This window comes from Erpetoichthys calabaricus, chromosome 13 (genome assembly GCF_900747795.2).
Source record: "Erpetoichthys calabaricus chromosome 13, fErpCal1.3, whole genome shotgun sequence".
Taxonomy (NCBI): Eukaryota; Metazoa; Chordata; class Cladistia; order Polypteriformes; family Polypteridae; genus Erpetoichthys; species Erpetoichthys calabaricus.
In genome coordinates this window covers 141,147,401-141,172,927 of record NC_041406.2, presented here as the reverse complement: position 1 = coordinate 141,172,927, position 25,527 = coordinate 141,147,401, and the positions used below count along the sequence as shown (strand labels likewise).

The 25,527-nt window shown below is 42.2% G+C and overlaps 2 protein-coding genes across 3 annotated transcripts in view; one reads left to right on the top strand and one right to left on the bottom strand.

Moving 5' to 3' along the window:
* rad21b (RAD21 cohesin complex component b) overlaps positions 1 to 8,087 on the bottom strand; it is a 36,718-nt gene extending 28,631 nt beyond the window's left edge. For both annotated transcript variants that reach the window (XM_028817545.2, XM_051935981.1), the window contains exon 1: positions 7,953 to 8,087. The gene's annotated coding sequence lies outside the window, so the exon portion shown is untranslated. The remainder of the gene's footprint in view (positions 1 to 7,952) is intronic.
* Positions 8,088 to 21,097: 13,010 nt separating this feature from the next.
* Positions 21,098 to 25,291, top strand: si:ch211-153f2.3 (alanine and arginine-rich domain-containing protein). Its single transcript, XM_051936002.1, has 2 exons — positions 21,098 to 21,530; positions 25,071 to 25,291. The coding sequence occupies exons 1-2, from the start codon at positions 21,153 to 21,155 to the stop codon at positions 25,230 to 25,232; spliced, it is 540 nt and encodes a 179-aa protein (XP_051791962.1). The 5' UTR covers positions 21,098 to 21,152; the 3' UTR covers positions 25,233 to 25,291.
* The last annotated feature ends 236 nt before the right edge of the window (positions 25,292 to 25,527 follow it).

Genomic DNA, 25,527 nt, shown 5'->3' with positions numbered 1-25,527 from the left:
CTAAGGGTTACTACTAGCTCTGGTTATCTCCAACCTGCCCTTGAGGTACACAGTAACTGTTCATCTTCAGTCCAACTACTTTCCTAACCAAAGGCCAACTCTTTCCTTTCATGAGATTTTTCTTGAAGCATAATCTTGTTTTTCCATTTTTTTTTTTACGATATTCCAGATGACAAATATTTAACACTTCTTATAAAATTTGCAACAGATACGCCTTTGCACATGAGTCCACTCACTCCATTGCAACTAAACTAATACTTGGAACTAAAACTTTGCTCCCGTAGTCTCACTGTGCTCGCCAAATACTGCCAGACCCTTAAGAGAAATTCCTGAAAGCAAGCAAAGCAAAACATTGTACAGTTCAACCTTTTAGGTGAGACACACCCAGCTTGTATACATAGTGTAAATGTATGTTTACTATAAATTTTAATTTTATGTTACTTAAAATCTTTGCATTATAGTCTGATTAGATACTTGAATTTGTAATGAAAAATATTGTACAATTCTCCTGCATCGATTCATGTGACAAAAAAAATTAACTTTTGCTACTTTGTGTCATTTTAACCCATGTCTGAGTCTAGTTATTTTGAAACCAAGACAGAGAACCACAAAATTAGTGTTTAAATAAGGAATTACATAAAACAACACAGTCAGAGGATTTTTACTTTCTTAAAACAACATGGATATACCATTTTGCAACATGTGTGGAATCTCAAGACACAGATCCACACTCGATTAGAGTCTTTGCTTGAAAAATTGACATATATTGCTTAATATTAAGGCTTTTCATTCACCTATTACCCTGTGAATCCAGTCAAGGAATTATTTTTAGATAGATAGATACTTTATTAATCCCAAGGGGAAATTCACAATTATTTTAAATGTATTTAAAAAAAATGCTTCACTTCAGAACAAAATTTTATATATATATATATATATATATATATCACACATACATACATACAGTGGTCCCTCGCTATATCACACTTCGACTTTCGCGGCTTCACTCTATCGTGATTTTTTTCTCATACACACTTACGTCACTACGCATGCGCTTTCTGAGAACTTTTATCTAAGCCCCACGATGGCTCCTAAATGTGCTGCTTTTTCCAAGCCTTCAGACAATAAAACTAAGCGCCGGAGGAAGATGCTTACTATCCAGGAGAAGGTGAAACTCTTGGGATATGATCAAAGATGGCAATACCCTACAAAAGCCTCCTCACGCATATGAAAAGACAGCGCCAGCAACTGCCTATCAAGATGTTCTTCAGCCGCGCACCCAGACACCCAATGCCTACTCCTAGTACTCCTTCAGTGGAAGAAGACAACGATGCACCTGCTGAAGATACTGCACCACCTTAAGTAGGGCTGCACAATAACAGAAAAAATGATTATCACGATTATTTTGCTCAAAATTTTTATCACGATTAATAATGACGATTATTCCTTTGGTAAATGAAGTCTGTGACCAAAGCAGTGTAGCCTCGGCCAGTTATTCACAGATGCTGCCCTAATCATATTAGCTGCGTTGTCCGTTGTGATGCCCCAAGCGGACATCGCTTCTTTGAGGCCCACTGCAATAAACTCCACTGTATGGTCTTGTGGGAAAAACGAATGTTGCAAAAACTTGCTTTCATCTCAAACTCGCGGTCAATAAAATGAACTGTCAAGCTCAAATACGGTTCCGCAGTTCTGCTTGACCATAAGTCGGTCGTGGCAGCAAAATATTCAAGGCTGAGCCTGAGAATTTCTCTTTCTATTTCTTTTCGGCATTTCACATACAGCGAGGGCAGCGCAACATTGGAAAAATGGTTGCGAGAGGGAATGCTATATCTTTTATCAAATGTTGCAATCATTTTGTTAAACCCCTCACTGCTCACGGTGGTTATTAGACACATATCCTTGGCTATATGGTACGTGATCGCCTGTTATTTCCCGGTGTCTTTGCGAGCTAGGCACAGGGCCGCTGCTGGCCAAATGGGTGCCCTAAGCCAGGGGTATGCAACGTCGGTCCTGGTGAGCCGCAGTGGCTACAGGTTTTCATTCCAACCCAATTGCTTAATTAGAAACCAATCATTGCCAGTCTCAGACCTTATTTAATTTTATGGCTTGTTAGTCTGTGCAATGTAAGGCTCTTATATCGTAGATTTTTTTCCTTTCCAAAGATATCATCCAAATGATATGAAGCCTAAAACAGATCATTTTCAGTCTGTCACATTTTTCTATTAAGTGTTTTATTAAATCAAACAGTGCATGATGAACACACACAGATGTAATTGGAAAAAAGCTAGCTGGAGAACTGCTGGCTGCTTTGTCTTTTACATCTTATTGCTAATAAGGAGCAATTAAAACACCGAATGCAGCAGTTTAAGATTGAAATAAGCAATTAAGGTTGGAGAACCTTAACAAGCGAGACCACTAAAATGAAGCATTAAAATGTCACTTAAGCAATATGTGCTTCATCAGCAATAATTGAGTTCTCGTTAAGGAACTGGGTTGGAACAAAAACCTGCACATACTGCGGCTCACCAGGACCGACGTTGCCTACCCCTGCCCTAAGCAGAAATTTACTTTTGTGCCCCCTCCCCCAAATATTACGGAAGTAAAAATAAAATAATAAAAAAACACCTACTATAGGGGCCAAAATAGAACTTTATTCAAATAAAAGTAAATACATAAATAAATTGTATCATTTATAAATTACAATTGTAGCTCTACAGCAAAAAATACAAACTAAAATTACACTTTAAATAAAACATTTATAATAAATAAAATAAACAATAATAAACTGAAATAAAATCAACACTGTCATCTGCTGGAGCTTTCCAAAGTTCAAAATTTACAAAGGCACACTTCTGCTTTTTATTGAGTCAAAGTCGTAAATGAGCTCTTCATATGATAAAGCCTTTGCTAATTCAGAGTTGATGCTGACAATTGCCAGACCACTCATGCGCTCTTGTGCCATAGATGAGCGCAAGTACGTTTTGATGAGCTTCATTTTAGAAAAACTTCGCTCAGCAGAGGCAACAGTTACAGGGAGCGTCACTGCTATGCGCAGAGCAATCCAGAGATTTGGGTACAGAGGTGAGGGCGCGTGCGTCATCACGTGTGCTTAGCCTACTCTGCGTTCACCGTAAAATGCAATATATACGTTTATATTTTTGTTTATTTGTATATGTATATTATTGATATTAATTTATTATTATAATATATAAAAACGATTTTTTTTGAGCAGCTGGGATGGTGCCCCCCTGGGAGTTGGTGCCCTATGCAGACTGCGTACTCTGCGTATAGGGAGCGGCGGTACTGGCTAGGCAGATATGGTATTGCGTTGAACAATGTCCCTGATATTGTTGTCTGTGTTGTGGATGGCTGGTAATTTTTTGTTGTTGCTGTTTGTGCCTTCAGTCGTTGAAATTCTTGATAGTGTACTTTGTGGTGGCTTTTAAGGTGGTTGATGAGGTTTGTTGTGTTACCTTGGGACGTTTGGACGGAACAGGAGCAAAGTTTGCACAAGACTCGTACCTGATCAACATCACATTCCTCGAAATCGAAATAGTTCCAGACAACCGAGTATGACCCCTTTTTAGGAACTAACGATCGCACTTCTGCACGTTGCTCCGCCATCATATGTTTATTCTGACTGACTGTTATTGCTGCTATTGACTTCTACTGCTTCAGAAAGTGCTTGCAATCTAGACGCAGTAACGTCATAGTGACGCAGTCCAATCCGTAAACTCAGCCCATAAAAAACAGTTTGGTCTTTATACTGTAAAATCGCGACGATATTTATTAACTGATCGTGGGTCATAAATATCGTTATCATGAGAAAAAAAAGATTAATCGTGCAGCCCTAACCTTAAGACTCTCCTACTGAGGTCGTGCCTTCATAGGTTAGTGGTTTTGTGTAAGAACTGTGTGTGTGTGTGTGTGTGTGTGTGTGTGTGTGTGTGTAATTAAATGTACAGTACAATAATCTACTATATAAAAGCCATCGGGATTGCCCTTCTGTCCCGTGAGTGCAAAGTGTAGCGGTATTCCGCTTATCACAGACTTACTACTTGCGGTACGAAGTGACGTGATGTGAGCAGAGTTCTGGTGCTCCCATATTTCCCTTGCTTTTGTGCGCGATGCGCTGGAAAAATAGACAAAATTATGTCTCTGGAAATAATTAATGTTGATGGAGTACAAATGCCTCACCGCGTAGTAAATATCAGGGGAGATGGTGCTTGCTTATTCTCATCTATAGCTTATTTAGTGCATGAAACTCCGTCTTTAGCGGTACAAATTCGGGCTGACATTGTATGACTTTGGACAGGCACTCGAGGGGATAAAAAAACTTAGGTTTTCGGGAGATGTTATGAATGGGCACTTTGATGTTTTCATTCCATACACTTACATGCCTGATGTACACATGGAGCGCACAAAAACTGAGGATAAACGTCAGTTATCTTAAAAGGCGGGTAAGCCTAGTAATAATGATATTTGTAACGTCTAATATGTCTTATTTTGTCTAATATATTGGGTAATATGAGTGTAACGGTGACTAAAGGGTGTTATTTCATGTCTAGAGGGCTCTAATAATGTTAAAAGACGTATTTAGAAGGTCATAAACAGGTTTTCTATACTCTGCGAAAATATTCGATTTATAAAGAAAGAATCCTACTTCGCGAAAATTCATTTATCACGGTGGAGTCTGGAACAGATTAACCGTGATAAACGAGGGTTCACTGTATATATATATCTCTATATATATATCTCTCTCTATATATATATATACACACATACATATATATATATATATACAAAAACCACAATTATGAAGAAGTAACAGACTTGGAAAAATACCAAACTTATCCTTTGAAGAAACGGAGTCTCCCAAGAATATCAGCTCAGCCCTCTCTTTTTTTATTTCCTCGGTGTTCTGAAACCAGTCCAGCCTTTCACTGATGTACTTGTAGCAAATAAAAGCCTATCTAAAAACAAGCTAAGGCATTACATAAAATAGAATGAAGATGAATCAGTAAAACTAGTAAGAGATGAAAACCCCAAGTATCAACAGCCAAAAGAATGTATTTGTCAAAAAATATTTAAAACTGTGATGGAATGTTTGAGCATATAGATTAAACCACGACACAATCGTAGATGTCCTTTAATTCAACCAAAATTACCTCTGGCCTGTAAACTGTTTAGACCAGTGTTTCCCAACCTTGGTCTTGGGGACCCCCTCCGACTACAGGTTTTTGTTCCAAACAGCTTCTGTTTCTAATTGGACTCCTGGGCTAATTAAGTGATGTGTTATTTCTCATGTTCTGTGCTTTGTGAACAATATAGAAATTAGAAAACCAAGTTTGGTAGAAAAAAATTATATATATATATATATTAAAATGTACCAAGCAGTTATATGGGAATAATGTATTTTTTTCTTTTTAACAATATTTTCATCTTGATTTTATTCTACTTTTCTAGGTGCTCTAATTGTTTAATTAATCCATTATTTACTAATTAGTGGGTCTGATGCTAAAGTAATTGCAGCTTTTCATGATTCCATGTTTGACTTTCTGTCTGCTCTGCTCGTTTTTAATTGTCATTAATAAGATACAAACGCAGGGGGAAAACTGCACAGAGAAAGGGCAAAATATAATGAAATCAACAGCATTTAAATCTATAGCAAAAGCAGAAGTATTTCTAAATGTCTTATAAATATAAAAATCATGCTCTTGTGCTTTTCTGAATGTAGAATAAGAGAAAAAATACCAGCTAATTAAATGAGATCAGCGTTACCAGGCGTTGTCACTAATCTGGTTGGAACAAAAACCTGCAGGCACAGTGGGTCCCCAGGACTGAGGTTGGGAAACACTGGTTTAGACTAAAAGAAGAGATCAGTAAATCACAAAGCGAAGCCTTTTCGTATTTGCTAAAAATTTTCAAAATGGTGAGAAATCCCATCATCAAACAGACTGATCGAGTTTTCAGTCAGAAATCATTGTCCAGAATATCTTCACTTTAATCATTTTGAACCCAACAATTTCCATTAAAGGGATATTTCAACACCAGCCAAGAAAACCATCAAAACATGTGAGATCTTACAAACACTGTGACCCTGAACCACACCAGCAAAATGACAACCGAGTCTTATGAGACTTGAGGTGAAGCACCAAATCAAAAGAAATTTCAATTCAGCTGCTTAAGAGCTTCCACCCTGAAACTCAATATGCCACCTGCGACACACACACAGAGCAAATGTGTGAACACCAGAGGTTTTTCATAATTTCATATAAGCATGAAATACATGTTCAGCATGCGAGGGAAACCTTAATAAAAAGCAAGTAATTTTACAAATAAATGGTGACCACTCACTTCACAAAGCTTATGTGGTTAGCCAATGGAACAGACAAACTGCCCCAATAAGACATTCAAAATCCACTTAAACAACATGACTGATTAAGATTCACACATGCAGACTGGCAACTCTAAGTATGTTCACTTGTGCTGTGGCTGTGTGATAGTAATATTTATTTTTTTTAATGTTGTAAACCTAAAACAGGATGTGACAAATAACCCTGACATGGTTTAACCCTATGAATGGGTTTTTAATGTGCACCTGTAGAACGCACAGCAAGCAGTAAAGTCAGTTAAGACATGGAAGCCCAAGAATCAACAGGCAAGAGAAAGGATTTAATTATCTCCCAAAAATTATCAAATGTGTGATGGAGTGCGGATACAAATTAAATCACGATTTAGTTGATGAACTAAATGACCCCTGATCCGTAAACTAGTAAGATCGAAAAGACACGGAGAGTAAAACAGACAGCCAAGTCTTTTTCATGTTCTATCTTAAATTTCGAGAATGTGGAGAATAAGCGACATGGAAGGTAGTGATCGGGTTTTCTGCCAGACATGCGGGTCCAAGATCCCTCCGCTCTCGTCGGTTTATGCCCAACAACTTTCATTAAACCCAGATTTGAACATATTTCATTATTGGACAAGAACACCGACAAAACATAAAGCGATCGTAAGAAAACGGTGGTCTCGAAGAGTAAAATGACAACCGAGTCTTCTGCGGAGCGGAGAGATGAACTGTCGACTCAAAAGAAATTTCAATTCAGCCGCCAAAGCGCCTCCGCCCTGCAACTCAATCCGCCACTTGTGACACAAACACACACAGCAAACGTGTGAACACCAGAGGGGAGCGACACCGAGACTACCTTTGGTTCAAACAGAAGTTCTGTCCCATGAGCATTCTATTCACTTATGGTGGCCTCCTGAGCCCATCTTTCGGTTTTTACTCTACGTCTATTTCGACAGATAATTAAAACAGGCAATCCGACTGCAAGTAACTCCACGCCCTGGTCTCCAAGCCGGCAGCTTAGCCGAATGCTTCAACAGGCCAACGCCTGGGATTTTCCTATCCTACACGCCGGCAAAGGCGACTGACGCCAGCATCACTACTTGATGAAAACATCTACTGTGTTTTCCAGTTGGTCATTTTGGGCCTGTTTCTCCACTTGTTACAGAAGCTGTTTCGCTAAGGTGATGTCTTGTACATTCAATCCTGTTCTCCACTCACTCGAGGGAAAAGCAATTCAATGCGAATTCCTGCCCAAAGTAAAGCGAACATGCAAAGGGAGGCCCGCCGGCGAGGCCTATGAGAAGAAGGGCGCGTAACGGCTAAATAATTTGGGCTAAGAAAAAGCCCGCAATAGCACGTCAAAAAATACATAAATAAACGCAATTCCCCAGTCAATTAAACTGCAAGCCACAAACGCCATGAGCTCACGTACACCGCTCAACATGTCACAAACCACCGTGCGCCTGAGGAGGGAAAAGAGACGTACAACTTGATAGCTCAAGTCTATGCACGGATAACAGCGCTACGGAATGCTGCTTAGCAGTAACAATAATAACGAAAAGATCCAAACGAGCCCAGCGTGATTAAAATCATGGCTTACCTGTTATTTGTAAATTGGACCGATGTTTCTGGCGGTCTTTTTTCCTCAATCCAGCTTTCCTACCCCTCCTCCTTCGCTCTGATCCACTAAAACAAACAAGATGGCGCCAGCTTTTTTTTTTTTTTTTTTTTTTAAGCCCTCCTCCTCCTCCTCCTCCCTCCACTCGCGCACTGCTCTTCCTCCCGCCCAACGGCACTTTCAAAAATCCACAGGATGTTTACAGTCAAAATCCGAGCCCTCATGGGGCGGGGCTTGTCAGGTGATTGATGGGCGAAACACCCAAACAAAAGGGAGGGGCTCGCGCTCGCTCACCTCGCCTTGACACTCTTCGGAAGGAAGAAAGGAAGGCGCGCTGGTTCAAGAATTGGTGACGATATTATAGTACAGTACTAGGGTGTTGTACCGTGTTAGCCATTATGAATGTAGAGAAAAGCCAAGCAAATTGACACCTTTTATTTATGACGATATTATAGGTAATTTATAAGTAGCCTTACCGCATTCAGCCCTGTGGTTACTGTGTCACCTGAATTAAGCAAGGCTGATCTGGACTAAGCGGGCGTGAAAACGCCGTTTTGTATAATGACTTATAAAAACACGTAGCTGAAAGAGACACAAATGGCGCGGTGTTCAAAAATGCATCTGTCTGACTATGAAAATAAAGTCTGATGATCAAGTTCACATCCTTAATTTTCAATGTAATTCCCTCTTTAGACTTCAACACACTTGGTCCACTTTTGCCCCTTCGGACCAGATGGAGTTATGGGCTACTGAAACTTCTTACTGGCTGGTGGTCCTTCTGTCATCTTTTGTCACAACCCCAGTTGATTTGGTGCTCTGCTGCAAGAGTCCTTCCATTGACTGAGCACATCAAAACCACCATCACCTGCTCTCTGTGTCTTACAGGGCTGAGAGTAAAATTTTATTAAAACACCTGAATAAATGGATGTATCTGTGTATCTGTGTTTGTCCAGTTGCTATGTTTTTGTCATTCCAACAAACTAACACTGCTTTTACAAATCCCCTACCAAATGGCATATAACAGACACACATGCTTTGCATTAGTCATTGCAAAAGATGGCACATCACAAATATTTGCTACTTGCATTACAAAATATATTCCAACTAGCTGTGCTGCCCACTTAAAATGGGTTGAAATCTAAATAATCGATATATACTGTACCTCATCATTAATGTTTGCAGGCACCATGCAATGTATATGACTCTGTTATATGCCATTTGGTATGAGATTCATAAAGCAATATTATTGTTTCTGATACACAATATGTTGTAATGACAAATGCAATGCATTTTATTACTACATGCATTACAAAATACATTCCAGCTAGCTGTGCTGCCCGTCTAAGATGGGTTGAAATCTCAGTAATCAATGTAGACCTCAATGTTAATGTTTGCAGGGCACCAGGCAATGGATATGTCTCTGTTATATGCCATTTGGTATGGGATTCACAAAAAAACAATGATAATGTTTGTGATGTGCCATCTGTTGGAATGACAAACACAATGCATTTTAACACTAAAAATGTTTGTGATGTGCCATCTGTTGGAATAACAAATGCAATGCATTTTATTACTACATGCATTAGAAAATATATTCCAACTAGCTGTGCTGCCTGTCTAGGACAGGCTGAATTCTAAGTAATTAATGTGGACCTCAGCATTAACGTTTAATGTGTACCATGCAATGCATAGGTCTCTGTTATATACCATTTGGTACAGGATTTGTAAAGACAGTGTTAATGTTTATGATGCACCATCTGTTGGAATGACAAACACAATGCATTTTATCACTAAAAATGTTTGTGATGCACCATCTGTTGGAATAGACAATGCAATACATTTTATTACAAAAATATATTCCAACTAACTAAGACAGGTTGAAATCTAAGTAATAATCATAAACCTCAGTGTTAAAATTAGCAGTGCTTGTTGGAGAAGAACCAAGGCTTGGAAACAGGTTCCCGGAGCAGCAGAGGAGTGGATTCTGATTTTGAGTCTTTTGAGAGCAGACGGGATAAGATGTTGCTGCTAGAACCCGAGTTTTTCTCTGCGGGTATTGACAGAGGTGGCAGAGAGTAAAGAAGGGGATGCGAGGCATTGTGGCAGTGGAGCTGTGGAGGCAGTGAGAGAGAAGTTTCTGTAGTCTTTGTCTTGGAGTGGCGTTATGGCAGTAGGGCCCTGGGCCACAGAACTACGGTGAACTTCACTGTGGCTTCCTGTTCAAGTTTCCAGAGTGGATGGTTTGGCACTATGAATGAAAGACTGGATTTTAACTTATTTAAAGAATTTCTTTCTTGATGGTTTCTATCTCCACAAATGCACTGGCTGTTATGCCTGAAGAACTTTCAACTGTACTGCACTTTAATTATTCATGTGCTGGACGCTGCCTTGTTTTATGCTCAAATAAACAGCACTAAGCACTTTTGATGCATCAGCCTTATTTGTTTATTAGTGCTCATTGCTAGCCATCCCGGTCATGATTATTGATGCCAGTGTTGAAGAAGATGCCTAGGCACTGCGCACATCACGGAGAGATTCCTTTACTTCACCATAGAATGGCAGCCACCACCTAATTAGATACATTGTCTTATTCTGAGCACCAGATGACATTTTTTAATATTTGAAAAAAAATATGAATGCACTTGTTTTTGATTGTAAGGTGTCTCGATGCGCCAGCCTAGCACTACCCCCTGTGCAAAGTGTAATCTGCCAAAGTCCGTGCCATGCAGGTTCAGATCAGTGAATTTCAGCTTTAGGGAGACACCTAGTGGTCTTGTAACACATTACCAGCAGCAGTCAATTTTTTGCTGGTGGTTGCTTATTAAGTTCCAGTTAGTTTGTTATGGAGAGAGAGAGAGGTTGGGTGCCATGCACTGACAGCACGTTGCCACACCAACCACACAACAAACCACCTCGATTGGAACCCAAGTGCAGCGGGTGACACCTCAGCACCACACTGGAGCAGTGTGACTTTTTTTTACAGTGGCTGGAGTGCCAATCCTGCCACCAACCCCCAAGTTCTCCCTATAGGTTGGAGGACCTGCTTGCTATTCCTTACATACAATTACATTTTAACTTTTTTAACTTTTGTATGATTTTTTTTAAACTATATATACATGCCTTTAATATTGTTACGTGATGCAGTTTTCATAAAACATATATGGAGACTTTCAAGGCAATACAGGCGGTCCAGAAAGCCTACTGTAGTGTTCTTGTGCACGTTCTCCTATAATGCTGCTTTTCTGTAATTATGTTTTTCCTTTTTTTTGGCTAATTATACTTTATTTTCTTTTTCACATTGTGGCATATTCTTGTATACATGGTAATAATTTAAGTCAAATAGAGACTTATCTGCTATGTAATAAAACACTAAGCTCTGTGTGCAGGGCCGGATTTATATGAAAAGAGGCCCTAGGCTATTCCACTTATGAGGTCCTTTCACCTTCCATTTTTAAGTTTGTAAATTACATGAGAGATAATAAAATACGTAATACGCGTTGATCTTAACCAATACATTTTTATGTTTGTTTATTAGTCATATGCGTAGAATTTCTCCTTATTTTCAGTTCGGTGTTTTAGTGTTCACTGTTTTTAGAATAGTGTAATTTTAATTTTGCTAACAATTTGAATGTAGGCCCCTCTTGATCTTGAGGCCCTAGGCTGAAGCCTAGTTAGCCTATAGGAAAATCCGGCCCTGTCTGTGTGTGTGTGTGTGTCCAGTCGCAGTGAGCAATCAGATTGGTCAGCTTGGCTTTGGTGTGATTGGTCAGTTTGGCTTTGGGCATTTCATGACTGACGTAGAGGGTATTTCACATGACTGACCTCATAGGAATTGGGGGCTACGATTACACTCTGTTGCTTTAGTGATGCGATCGAAAGAGGAACTGCAAGTGTGAGACATACGAGGAGAAGTAAAGGTAAGGAAGCACATGTCACTGCCAGGTAGAGCAAATCGATTTGTGACAGGCAGGCTAAGAGTCGTCATCAAAGACGGGAAGTATAAAAGCAGACAGGAGGCGAGCAAGACGCCTTGAAATGATAGAGTCTGAGAAGCAGACCTTATGGGAATGCGCTTGACGGAGGGAGAGCCAGTCAAAAGACGTTCACACGCGCACGGATACCGAGGAAAGGCGCTGAAGCTACCTTTTGGCACTTTGATGACATCCAGGGAATTCCAAGAAATCACCATGGAAACAGTTGATACAATTCATCTATAGTGGCACAGCCTAAGGAAAATCAAAACGGCTTTGCGGAAAAAACGTAAATAAATTTACAACTTTGTGAATATGCATGAAGGTCTAAAATAAACACAAGTTTCAAAACATAAGATCATAAGAAACCATACAGGAACTTGCACAAAAATATTTAAACGTAACTGACCACAACACAGAGGACATGATCATGGGCAGAATCGAGCGGAGTGCAGAATAAGCCACAACTGCATTAAAAGGCGGGGCCATCTTAACAGCATCGTAGGCCCCCAGGCAAAGTAGTGCGCTGGGCCCCCTGTTTAGACAGCAAAACAGAAACATCGCGGGCCCCTATGCTGCTGGGGCCCCTAGCCAGTGCCCATACGTTAGATAGATAGATAGATAGATAGATAGATAGATAGATAGATAGATAGATAGATAGATAGATAGATAGATAGATAGATAGATAGATAGATAGATAGATAGATAGATACTTTATTAATCCCAATGGGAAATTCACAGTTAAGACAGCCCTGTTAAAAGGCTGCAGATTTTGGAACCAAATCTGACATTATAACTGGGCATAAAGTTCTCTGAAGACGACTCCTAGGGATGGGGGAGGAACTGAAGCCTTTTGAAAGAGCCGCCATGATGCCAACATAATGAGATCTTACCAGTTGTCAAGTTTACTGATGCTGTATGCAGCTCTTACCATAAGAGGGGGCACTAAGCTAGGAATTGTCATAGCACTTGATCACAATGTCCAGGAATGCCTCAGTTGTGAAACAAAAGAGCGCATGGTGTGCAGATACTGAAGAGAGAGGATGATGAAGAGAGAGTGGAGGAGGGTTATTCTGTCTATCAAACGGGTGGAAGCTGAAAGAAGCCTGTGAGGGAAAACTAAAGTGTCAGCAGGTCATTCCGAGTGTGGGGTCTGATGGAGAGCATCCCACCCCTTCACCCCATGTCACAAGTGAAGTGCACTCCTCACTCACACATCAGCCTCGGGGTGTTCTTTACCTCCGCTTATCTAGCAAACAAGAGAACTCCATCCCATCCATCCCTTATTCAACCCGCTATATCCTAACTACAGGGTCACGGGGGTCTGCTGGAGCCAATCCCAGCCAACACAGGGCGCAAGGCAGGAAACAAACCCTGGGCAGGGTGCCAGCCCACTGCAGGACGTGCCCATACACACACACACACACACACCCACACACCAAGTGCACACTAGGGACAATTTAGAATCGCCAATGCACTGTGGCAAATGTGGCTTCTACATATGTTCCAGGGGAACAACCATGGGCGTCTCAGTACATCCCCAGGGACACTTGGTGGCAGCCGCCCTGGCTGACAATGGTGCCTCAGTTTCCCGCAGGGCTTCATGGGAGATGGAGTTCTCCACAGCCTTGTTGGCATCTGGGGTGGCCGCCTGGAAGTGCGATCAGAGGCAGGTGATCAAGCACCTGGAGCACTTCTGGGTGGGTTATAAAAAGGGCCAGCAACCACCACTCAGGAGCCAAAGTCGGGAGGTGGAGGACGAAGCTAGACGGGAGAAGTGATGGTGACAGGAAGAAAGGACTGTGTTGTGTGCTTATTTGGACTGTGTTGTGGCTGGGGGGTTCACGGGGAAGACGTGTCCTCCAGCTGAAGAAAAACAAGGTCTTTGTTGTGTTTTACACGTGCCTCAGTGTGAGTCTGTGTCGGTTCGGGCGCAATATAGCACCTTTTATCACAGCACCTAACCTGCATGTCTTTAGACTGTGGGAGGAAACTGGAGTACCCGGAGGAAACCCACGCAGACACGGAGAGAACATGCAAACTCCACACAGTGAGGACCCGGAAAGCAAACCCGGGTCTCCTAACTGCGAGGCTGCAGCGCTACCCACTGCGCCACCATGCCGCCAACGAGAGAACTACTTAACGGATTTAGATCGGGTTTTTTCTATAATTTGCTTGAACATTCCAGTTGATTTTGTGACTTCTCTCATTACGCTAAATACCAGAGTTGGCTTGAGGTACTGATTTATTTGTGCGAAATCCGAGAGAGATGCTGCGGGCCGAGGGGGGTGGGCCCTCCGTGACCTCCTCACTCACGCGGCAGACTCAGGGCTTTCCTTACCTCCGCTTAGCTAGCGAACGAGAGAACTACTTAATGGATTTAGATCTGGTTTATTTCTATAATTTGCTTGAACATTCCAGTTGATTTTGTGACTTCTTTCATCGTGCTAAGAATCATAGTTTGCTTGCAGGAGTGGTATATTCACGCTAATCCAAGACAGAGGCTCCAAGCCGAGGGGAGGGAGAAGTGTGACATCAGGAGTGGGGAGCCGGGCAGGACCCTCCTCACTGTCATGTTTCACTTTGAAGCAGGCGAATCCGTAGGGGACAGCTAGTATATGTATATATAAAATCCAACGTCTATCAGTCCGTCTGTATGTCTGTCCACTTTTCCCAAGAGAACTACTTCATGGATTTAGATGGGTTTTTTTTCTAGAATTTGCTTGAACATTCCAGTTGATTTTGCGACTTCTCTCATCGTGCTAAGTATCAGAGTTCACTTGCAGGAGCGATATATTCACGTGAATCCGAGACAGAGGCTGTGGGCTAAGGGGAGGAGGACGCGTGATGTCAGGAGTAGGGCCCTCCTCGCTGTCCTGTTTCACTACTACGCAGTCGAAGCCGTGGGATACGGCTAGTACACATATAAAATCCAACGTCTGTCTGTCTGTCCGCTTTTCACGAGAGAACTACTTAACGGATTTAGATCATTTTTTTTCTATCACTTGCTCGAACATCCATCCATCCATCCATCCATCCATTTTCCAACCCGCTGAATCCAAACACAGAGTCACGGGGGTCTGCTGGAACCAATCCCAGCCAACACTGGGCGCAAGACAGGGAACCAATCCCGGGCAGGGCGCCAACCCACCGCAGGACACACACACAAACACCCACACACCAAGCACACACTAGGGCCAATCGACCGAACCTGCATGTCTTTGGACTGTGGGAGGAAACCGGAGTGCCCGGAGGAAACCCACGCAGACACGGGGAGAACATGCAAACTCCACGCAGGGAGGACCCGGGAAGCGAACCCGGGTCTCCTTACTGCGAGGCAGCCGCGCTACCACTGCACCACCGTGTGTTCGAACATTCTGGTTGATTTTGCAACTTCTCTCATTGTGCTAAGAAACATAGTTCGCTTGAGATAATGATTTATTTGCGCGAATCGAAGAGACAGGCTGGGCTGAGGGGAGGAGGAGGCAGGACCTCAGGAGTGGGGAGCCGGGCAGGACCCTCCTTACTCATGCGCCAGCCTCCGTTCGAGTTGCTCCACCTATCGCCATGTGTTGGAGCGCACCTTGCCTTTGCTTAGCTAGCAATACTTGCTTGTTCAGCAGGTTCATCATCTAGAGATTGTTAAGGAGTAACGTTTGACATTTTTGAGAGAGGGATCAGAGCTCCGTGTGTTTCAGAGGGTAGCTGCTCATTGGCCACATGCTCTTCTCCCCATGAGGGGGACGCTCTCCCATCAGAGCTGAACACCATCAGATATGTTGCCAACGTCTGAAACCTCTGCTTGGCCAGAGATATCTTGCCAACTTTTTTTCATTTTTGGCAAAGAGATCACAGCTCCATTCTCGCCCCTGATAGCAAAACCAAAAGTACTGTATATCAAGAGGCCCTCGGATATGAAAGCTATCAATTGAAAGTCTCCTCAATACAAATTATTACATCCATCCATCCATCCATTATACAACCCATTATATCCTAACTACAGGGTCACGGGGGTCTGCTGGAACCAATCCCAGCCAGCACAGGGCGCAAGGCAGGAAACAAACCCTGGTTTGCCAGCCCACCGCAGAAATTATTACATTTTTGTTTTATTTTTTTATTGATTTTTAAAGTTTGTCCTGTTTCAGTACTACGCGGGTGGACAGCTAGTATTAAATAAACTACACAGTGAAAGACAAAAAGTTGCTGGGTTATAATGCTGGGGAGGTACGTGACTCTAAAGACAAATGTTAACAATGTGACACGTTGCTTTGTGAAATTCTTTACTGTCCATCTTACACGGTGCCATCAGCAGTGCATGACATGAAAGAGTAACACACAAACAAGAACAATAAAAGACAAAAGGGGGGCCAGTGTTTAAAGTTAGCCGTTCTCATCCTGACTGTAGCAATTACAGTAAATCACAGCCAAACAAATCAAACGCTTACCTGATATCAGCAGCTCTATACAACAAACACAGATTTTGCAATAAATCCCCCCCGACTCGGTTTAACTGCCTTCATTAGCTTTATAGAGAAAAGCGTCCCTTAGCAACCCCAACATTTTTTTCCAGACGACCAGAAAGTGCAAAGTCAGTTTTGTTTCTATGGCTGCAACTTTAAAAGAATTACAACAGGGTAATGATGAATACGGCCCACTTAATTACTTTTTTTTTTTTTCGTGAGCAACAACGCAGTTCCTGTGAGACATTCATCATCTGGTCACTGCAGCCCATTTGGTCAGGGAATGGGGCAGGGGGGGTCTCTTCCTAGTGATTCGTTTATTCTGTTGGTTTGACAGATGCACCCCTTACAGCTGCTTTCTCCAACTAGGATTGATGCTAAAAGTGACCAGCAGTTACTGGAAAATCGAAAGTCAGAATTCCAATTAATTTTAAAATATTACGCATCTAATAGAAAATCTGAATGAATCTTCACTTTACTCTTCGTTTCTATCAGTGAACACCTCGTATGACAAAGGCCTAGCAGAACGACATCCTCTGAATGAGCCGTAATAGGAAGTGCCTACTTTCTTATTTAGCAACATTCTCTTCAGCCAGGTGTAGCCAACCAATGAGCAGGCACCTTAGGATTAATTGACAGACCTGCTGACCAATTGTGAGGAGTGGAAGTGTTGAAAAGTTCACAACTGTTAAACAGACAGACATTGTCTAACCTGCTTAGTTCTGAACAGGGTAAACATGGGGGTCTGCTGCAGCCCATCCTAGCTAGCATAGGGCACAAGGCAGAAACAAACCCTGGACGGGGCGCCAGTCCATCACAGGACAAACACACACACACCCCAACCACACACTGGGGCTGATTTAGGACCACCAATCCACATAACCTGCACCAGTAATAATGCTTAATAATGCTTAATGCATAATTTGCTTGTTTTCACTTAAAAAGCGGTGTAAAAATAAATCACAGAAAGAGGTAAAGGTTTGGGGCACCATAGTGAACCCCGTATAACTGGCAGACAGAAAAACACAATAGAAAATAATGAATTATGTTTTCAGACACCAGTCTCCATTCTACTTGCCTCCAAGATGCCGGTTTTCACTCTGGAGGACAGGAAAGGGCGGGTTTAGGTGTTCGGGAAGTGGAAGTAACATCATTGGTGCTGCGACTGTCAATCACTGCTTTCTGCAGAGGGAGGAAGAGAAAAGGCATTTGGCAACAGCGCCAACCCCTGGTTGGGAGTGTAACTACATTTATAAGAGCCTTGAATTCGTCTACCAAGCACCTGTGGGTGACCACGGCTCCATGTAACTGACCTTTATTGAATAATGTGAACTGGTGATTATGGGTGGCCTGGTCAGAGAAACGTATAAAACCTCTTACAGTCTGCACTAAAATCCAGACGTCCTAGGCAAACCTCATGTTCTGTTTGACTGTCTCAGTTCTACCCATAGAATAACAAATAAATCCTTATTTCTATGAGCGAAATTACTGAGTCTGTTGTTTTATTTCTCCAACAGAGTCCATAGTGTTAATAAGTGTACCATCATGCTGCTCCGGGTTTCAAGTCAAAGTTATTTCTTCACAATTTGCCACATAAAATTGTGTTCTAAAGATAAGCATTTTCTGTAATTAAAAAAAATATATACATCTTGCCCTAACTGGAGCTTTGCAATGGAGGCTATGGGGCACAGAATACAGCCAGAAAAAAACAAAAAGCCTAAAAATTCTAGGCCTTCCGTGTTTCTGACACTTGTTTATTAATAAAAAAGGGATCTGGAAATCATCGTTTTTTGCAAATTCCGAGTTCTATGTTTCTCGTGGTAAGGATACGTTTTCTGTTCGCTTGTGTAAGATAGATAGATAGATAGATAGATAGATAGATAGATAGATAGATAGATAGATAGATAGATAGATAGATAGATAGATAGATAGATAGATAGATAGAAAGTCACTATATGGTATGATTAGATAGATAGATAGATAGATAGATAGATAGATAGATAGATAGATAGATAGATAGATAGATAGATAGATAGATAGATAGATAGATAGATAGATAGATAGATAGATAGATAGATAGATAGATAGATTCTTCTTTCTGTCTCTTTTCTCCTCCACTCCTCCTCACAAGCTTTGTCTTCTCCCACCCGACTCTGGCTCCCGGAGTTGTGTTTGCTGGCTCCTTTTAAAAGGCACCCAGAAGTGCGTCAACGAGCACTGTGGGGGAAGAGCTGCCCATAAGGGCTCAGCAGCTGTTGCAGCACCCCCTGGTGGCACCCACAGAACCCAGCAGGGCTGCATGAAACTCCATACAGGAGTCTGAGGTACTGCTGAAACCCAGTGGGCCTGCCACCTAGTGCTCTGGGGGAGGTAATGTTCTGGATATGCTCCTTCCCCTGGTCCTTCCATTGTGGAGGTGTCCCAGCCGGGCAAAGGCTCCAGCCGTCCGCCACAGTAGGAATATCAAATCATCCACAACAAGGGCTGGCACTGGGCACATCCCGATGAGGCGCTGGTCAAGGGGTGCCATAACATCGCTGGTCGAATTTCATTTGCAATTGCGAGGGTGCCAATCTGGATTTATGATGTGTGAAGCACCAGCCTCTGAAAGTCTTCTGACTCCGCATCAATCAGTCAGGAAGACTGGCACTAAAAGGTCACTTGTTACATCCACCAGGGGGTTTCCTAATTGGCAGCAAAATGGCTCTGACAGGATTTCATTTACAGGCTCACTCCTCACCAAAGATGCTGTTGCCTTCAGTTTTTCACTTCTGGCTTCATCATGTGCTGTCATTTCAGAAGCACAGAGCCTTCAAATGAGCCGTGCAGAGCCGGTGGGCCAGCCGACACATTAGAATATCTGAAAGATATCGTGAAGACGGACATCACTTCTCTACCATCATCTACGCTAATCCTCATTGTTTCCTTGCTGTTATTCACTGGTTCTCCTTGTCACTTCTGCGTGTCACTTGTCATGCGTCACTCCTCTCAATGGTGGCCGGCTCACTCTTTGCTCACTGTTATCATGAATTCACGGTAGTGAGCTGCAACAGAGCTGCGTTCTAGCAGACTACAACTAAGGGTGGATAAGTGGGCCCCTTGGAGTCGTACTTACTTAGACCACCTCATGAGCAGGAGTTATAGACTCCAGTAGCCTCCCTCCTGCGCACTTTCTGAAGATCATCTCCTCAATTTCTCTTTTTAGTGCCACATTCTCGCCTTCAGGTGATTGAGCTTTTTAAGTGGCTGCTCCAAAACTCTGGACTGAGTTACCTTTATTTATCAGAACTGACATCAAATTCCCGTTGTGAAAGAACTCAAAAGGACACAGAAAAAGTGTTTGGGGTCAGCCGTCCATATACTGGAAATAGGCTGCCATAAATGAAGGTCGGGGTTCAATATTGTACAGACTTAGGTCCAAAACAACAACAAACAGACAGGCAAACATGGCGTCTTCAGAGTCAGGCAAGGGAAGTGATGTCATCAGGGCACAAACTGAAATTTGAATTTTCTATCTATCTATCTATCTATCTATCCTGCCCACTATGCTAAAATTAATAGCTATCTATCTATCTATCTATCTATCTATCTATCTATCTATCTATCTATCTATCTATCTATCTATCTATCTATCTATCTATCTGTTATATAGTGCCTTTCACTCTGAGTATCCATTTATCTGAATACAGTATCCTTCATATCTATCTATCTATCTATCTATCTATCTATCTATCTATCTATCTATCTATCTATCTATCTATCTATCTATCTAATCATACCATATAGTGACTTTCTATCTATCTATCTATCTATCTATCTATCTATCTATCTATCTATCTATCTATCTATCTATCTATCTATCTATCTGGAGCTCGCCTCGGGTTGCTGTCAGAATGCTCTCCTAACCTTCTTTCTCCAGATCTGCGCCTCGAAGCCATCCCGTCTCTAAGCTCTGCCGGCAGTTCCTTCAACTTCATGGTTGGTTCTTGTTCACCTGTGGACTTTATACAGACAGCTATGTGATTTTACTAACTGGTCCAATTAATTGGATTGACCCCAGGTGGACTCCAAACATCTCAGTGGTGGTCCACAGAATGGAGTGCAGCTGAGACAAACTTCACGTGTCATAGTCTTGTGGGATATTTCAGTCTTTTACTTTTAATAGATTTGTAAACGTTTTCTAAACTCATCTTTGTCTGCATACTTTGTGAAGGCGCTATATTTTTGAATGAACCCAACCTTACAACTTTATGTTTGTTCCCCATTTTGGAAGCACCCCTTGCCATTCAGTACACTGCCCCCAAGCCACCCAAACGCTACAAGACCCCTTTTTTTTCTTCAACTCCTTTATTTGGACTTCATGGAGTAGGCGTCCAATGAAAACAATGGCTGGAGAAGGTGCTGTCACGTTTGACTGCAGGCAGCCATTTTCCTTGAACTCCTGCAGATGCCCTCAAACAGCTTCTCAGATCTGCCCGCCCGCATTCACACGGGGGTGAGAGCCCTCCACATCCCCCTCCCCCCTCCCCTTTTTCGGCAATTGCTTACACCCCTGTTATTGTAAAGTGAGAGCTGGGGGTCTTTCACTTTCACGACAACAATAGCCTTTGTCTTGAGCTTCCCACCACTGCTCAAAAGAGTTTGAACTGGAGGGGAGTTGGAGGGGGGCCAGGGGGCTTGCTTTTCCATAGTAACAATTACCAAACGAGCTGGGACCATGAAGAGGAGTGACGTGCCGAGGAGCTCCATCCATGTGGGGAGAGCTGGGGGGCAAAAAATACACTGAAAAAAAAGTCAGAAGACCAATGGGACTGGCCAAGGAGGGAGACGACGGTGCAGCAGCAGCGCAGGGCAGACCGGCGCTCGGGAGATCACCGCAACTTCTGTGTGCGCGCGCGGCGGCGAAGACGATGAACTCCGACACTCCGTACGACGACACCGCGTCCACCCTGGTTTTAGAAAACATCAAAAACAAACTCATCCACGCGTTCAGGGGGTCGGCAGAGCGGGTGTCCGCGACGTGCGACAGCGGCCACCCGGCAAGCCTCGTCACCAAGGACCTGCGAGCCAACGAGGAGCTGAGGAGAGCGAAAATAGAGGGGGCGATAACATGGCTACGGAGCGAGCTGGTAAGGGGAGCTAGGGGGCCTGGGGCTGGGGGTCCTGCTTACTGGGAGATTTAGAAGGACTGGCCCATGTGAAGCCACGGAGATCCGCCGAATGGTGTCAGCTATGTGCGCCTCTCGCGTGGCCGATATACCGAAGATTGAGTGTCGTGTCTGCCTGTCAGTTTAACTAGCAATCATATAGCGCCTTTCACATCAACCTGGCTTACCTACTGCCTGTCATCTGTTACTCTTAAATAGCGTCATCTGTATGTTAGCAGGTCCTCCAACTTGCAGGGAAAACTTGGGGGTTGGTGGCAGGACTGGCACTTCAGCCACTGTAAAAACACCCCTCTGTTCAGTGTGGAGCTGAGGTGTCACCCCCTGCACTCGGGTCCCAATCCAGGTGGTACGGCGTGTGGTGTGTGCGGCAATCAGCGCTATCAGCGCATGCTCCCAACCCATGTTAGCGTCTTTCATTAGCTACATTAGCTTTCATTAGTGAGGGATCTGCACTGGCAATCCGAAGGTTGCCGGTTCAAATCCCGTAAATGCCAATAGGGACTCTGCTCTGTTGGGTCCTTGAGCAAGGAAGGCCCGTAACCTGCAATTGCTGAGCGCTTTGAGTAGTGAGAAAAGCGCTATATAAATGCAAAAGAATTATGATATAGCGCTATTCACGCGTCTATAGTTATCACCTTTCAGATATTTATTTTATACAGCGCCTTATCTATCTATCTATCTATCTATCTATCTATCTATCTATCTATCTATCTATCTATCTATCTATCTATCTATCTATCCACTTTCTTCTAACAAGCACAGGGCACAGGGCTTATCTATCTGTTATATAGCGCCTTCTGTATATCTCTATCTTCTATTATTAAAGCAATTTTCTAATGTCATATTTTAACCAATTACGTGGTGCTTATCACATCCATCTATCTGTCAACCTGTCCATCTAGCATGTATATGTAGTAGCGTTTATTACTTACAGTATCTACGGTAACTATCTGCCTTACACACACTTATTTTATGGGAAAGGTGCTATATAAATAACATCCATCCATCCATCCATTTTCTAACCCGCTGAATCCGAACACAGGGCACAAGGCAGGAAACAATCCTGGGCAGGGTGCCAACCCACCACAGGACACACACAAACACACCGACACACCAGGCACACACTAGGGCCAATTTAGAATTGCCAATCCACCTAACCTGCAGGTCTTTGGACTGTGGGAGGAAACCCACGCAGACATGGGGAGAACATGCAAACTCCATGCAGGGAGGACCCAGGAAGCGAACCCAGGTCCCCAGATCTCAAATCTGCGAGGCAGCAGCGCTACCCACTGCGTCACCGTGCCGCCCCTATAAATAACATGTATTATTATTATTATACAGTGTAATTTCTCTGTCAAGTGTATATAATGGCTTTCATTATCTATCTATCTATCATATAGTGCATTTTACATCTATCTATCTATCTATCTATCTATCTATCTATCTATCTATCTATCTATCTATTATATAGTGCCTTTCATATCTATCTATGTATCTATCATATAGTGCCTTTCATCTGCCCCTTTCGCATAGTGACTTTTTCTATGTATCAGGTGTGTGTCTGTGTGTATTGCCTTTCAAACTAGTTTATCAAGAAACTATAGCAGCATTTATGACTTATTTAGCTACTGTATCTCGCTATCATATAGCACCTTGCACATCTCTCTACCCATCTTTTACTGTATCTTTCATATATTCTTTTTATGTAGTGCCTTTCATATCTATGATATAGTACCTTTCCAATCTGTCAATCACATAGTGCCTCTCATATACAGTATTCTGTCTTTTCATATGTATCTGTTTATCTCATGTGGTGCCCTTCATCAGTCTCTTTTACATAATTTCTTATTTCTATTTATCAGGTTAGTATATATAGTGTATTTTCTACCTTCATATAGTTATTTTCATATCTACTAATCTATATGTCAAGTATATTTAGTAATACAATATCTGTTTCTTTATCTATCTGCCTATCTACAAAGGTATCACATAGCACCTTTCACATTTCTCTAGCTATCTTTTATAGTGCTTTACATTTCTTTCTTTCTTTCTTTCTTTCTTTCTTTCTTTCTTTCTTTCTTTCTTTCTTTCTTGTTGTGCCTTGAATCTTTTATATAGTGCCTTTCACAACTATATATAATTATATAGTGACTTTCACATCCATCTATTATATAGTGCTTTTAATATCTATCTATCTATCTATCTATCTATCTATCTATCTATCTATCTATCTATCTATCTATCTATCTAATCCTGCCAACTACACTAAAATGTCTATCTATCTCTCTATGTATGTCAGGCATATATATATATATATATAGTACAGAGTATATGAATATACAGTATATATAGTGTCAGTCATTATGTGTTTATAATGCCGCAGCTTTGACATCTTTCATGCTGTACTTTTTATGTCTGTCTCTTTTTTTCTATCTATCTACGGTCTCCATTCTTCATATAGTGCCTTTCACATCGCTCTTTCTAATATGTTATCGATTTCTCTCAGCACATTTACTTTCCATGTTGGTCGTTCCCTTTTGGCCCCGGTGCTCTTCTTGTACCCTTACACTCTTCACAGTCCAAAGGCCCTTCAGCCATACAAATACACCAGTGCACGTTGCTTTCAAATGTAGAAGGCGGGCCCATCGTAACCCTTAAAATTCAATGATACGTGTCAGTTGAGTGGAGGGCCTTCATAGTCAATAGCGGTGAACAGCGCACCGTGCAGGGGTCACACAGCAGGACCGCAGTGAATGTGGCGACAGTTTAATTTGAGCACAAGGGAGAAATTCCATGGAGACAAAAACAGGGCACTCAGTATTAGTACTGCATATTATCACCAGCTCAGATCAACCCTGAATGGAATTAAGATAGCTTAAGAATGCTGGCAATAATTGTCATTGTAAATTATTTTTAGCCAATTAAAAAAATACATATATACTGTATACATTATCATATCTATAAATAGGCATCCGCTTCACCCAGATTGAGATGGTCAGAGAATTCTTATTGTTATGGTCAATTTTAGTTACGTTTTTGCACTTAATAGTATTTTATGCTAGCACAATCAATTCAGAGGAGGTGGTCAGCAGTCACTTTCACCCCAGCCTTTGGTGGCCTCTCTTATCCCGACAGAGCCACTTAGACGTTCCCCAAGTGCTTGTGTAGAACCCTAAATGCATGCACCCGTCCTTACATACGTACACACCTTTACATTCTTCTTCCTCATTTACTTGAAATCACTTCCCAGCCGGTCCCCCGTCCCCATGTATCCCTGACTGCTGCCTGCCCTGCTCAAGGCCCAGCACCGTCAGGTCTTCTGCCACCAAGTCTCTCCAGTTGAACCTCTTTTTCATTCCACTGAGGACCACCATGTTTCCTTTTGGGGTCATCCTTCCTATTGAATGCGTCCTGTGTCCAGACCACCTTAATCTACTTTCCATGACTTTCTCCTGACATTCTGTGGAGTTTCTAATGTCATATTTTCGCTTATTTCACTAGCTGGAGATGCGCTCCCAGGATCGGCAGCTGGCTAAAACATTGCTGGACATCAACACAGAAATCCAGAGACTAAGAAGAGAAAGTGAAGCAGCAGCACGCGAGAGGAATTTCAATGGCACACCAGCTCTGCAAAGCACACACCCTAAAAAGGAAACACTGTGAGCATGAAAGACTAGCAGAGAAAATCCCACTGCTGCCACCATGTCCTCTTCTTGTGAATGCTTTTATGTTTCATTCAGATGGACAACAAAAGGAGAACAAAATGGAAACAAATTTGTGAAAATGAGCAATAAAAGTGAGATTCTTTTTTTTTTCTAAATGATCAAACAATTCATTATTTTGGATTTTACTGCCCTCAGGAAAATGACACAGGGTTTATGTATTGAGAAACCAATAAAATAACACTCTGTGTGTATAAAGGAATTTCCTCTATGAATCGTATTTTTCTTTTCAGCTT

Coding starts and splice junctions, on each gene's coding strand:
- si:ch211-153f2.3 (XM_051936002.1), top strand. CDS start 21,153: ATGTGGGGAGAGCTGGGGGGCAAAAAATACACTGAAAAAAAAGTCAGA. Junction 21,531..25,070: donor CATGGCTACGGAGCGAGCTG/GTAAGGGGAGCT, acceptor TTATTTCACTAG/CTGGAGATGCGCTCCCAGGA.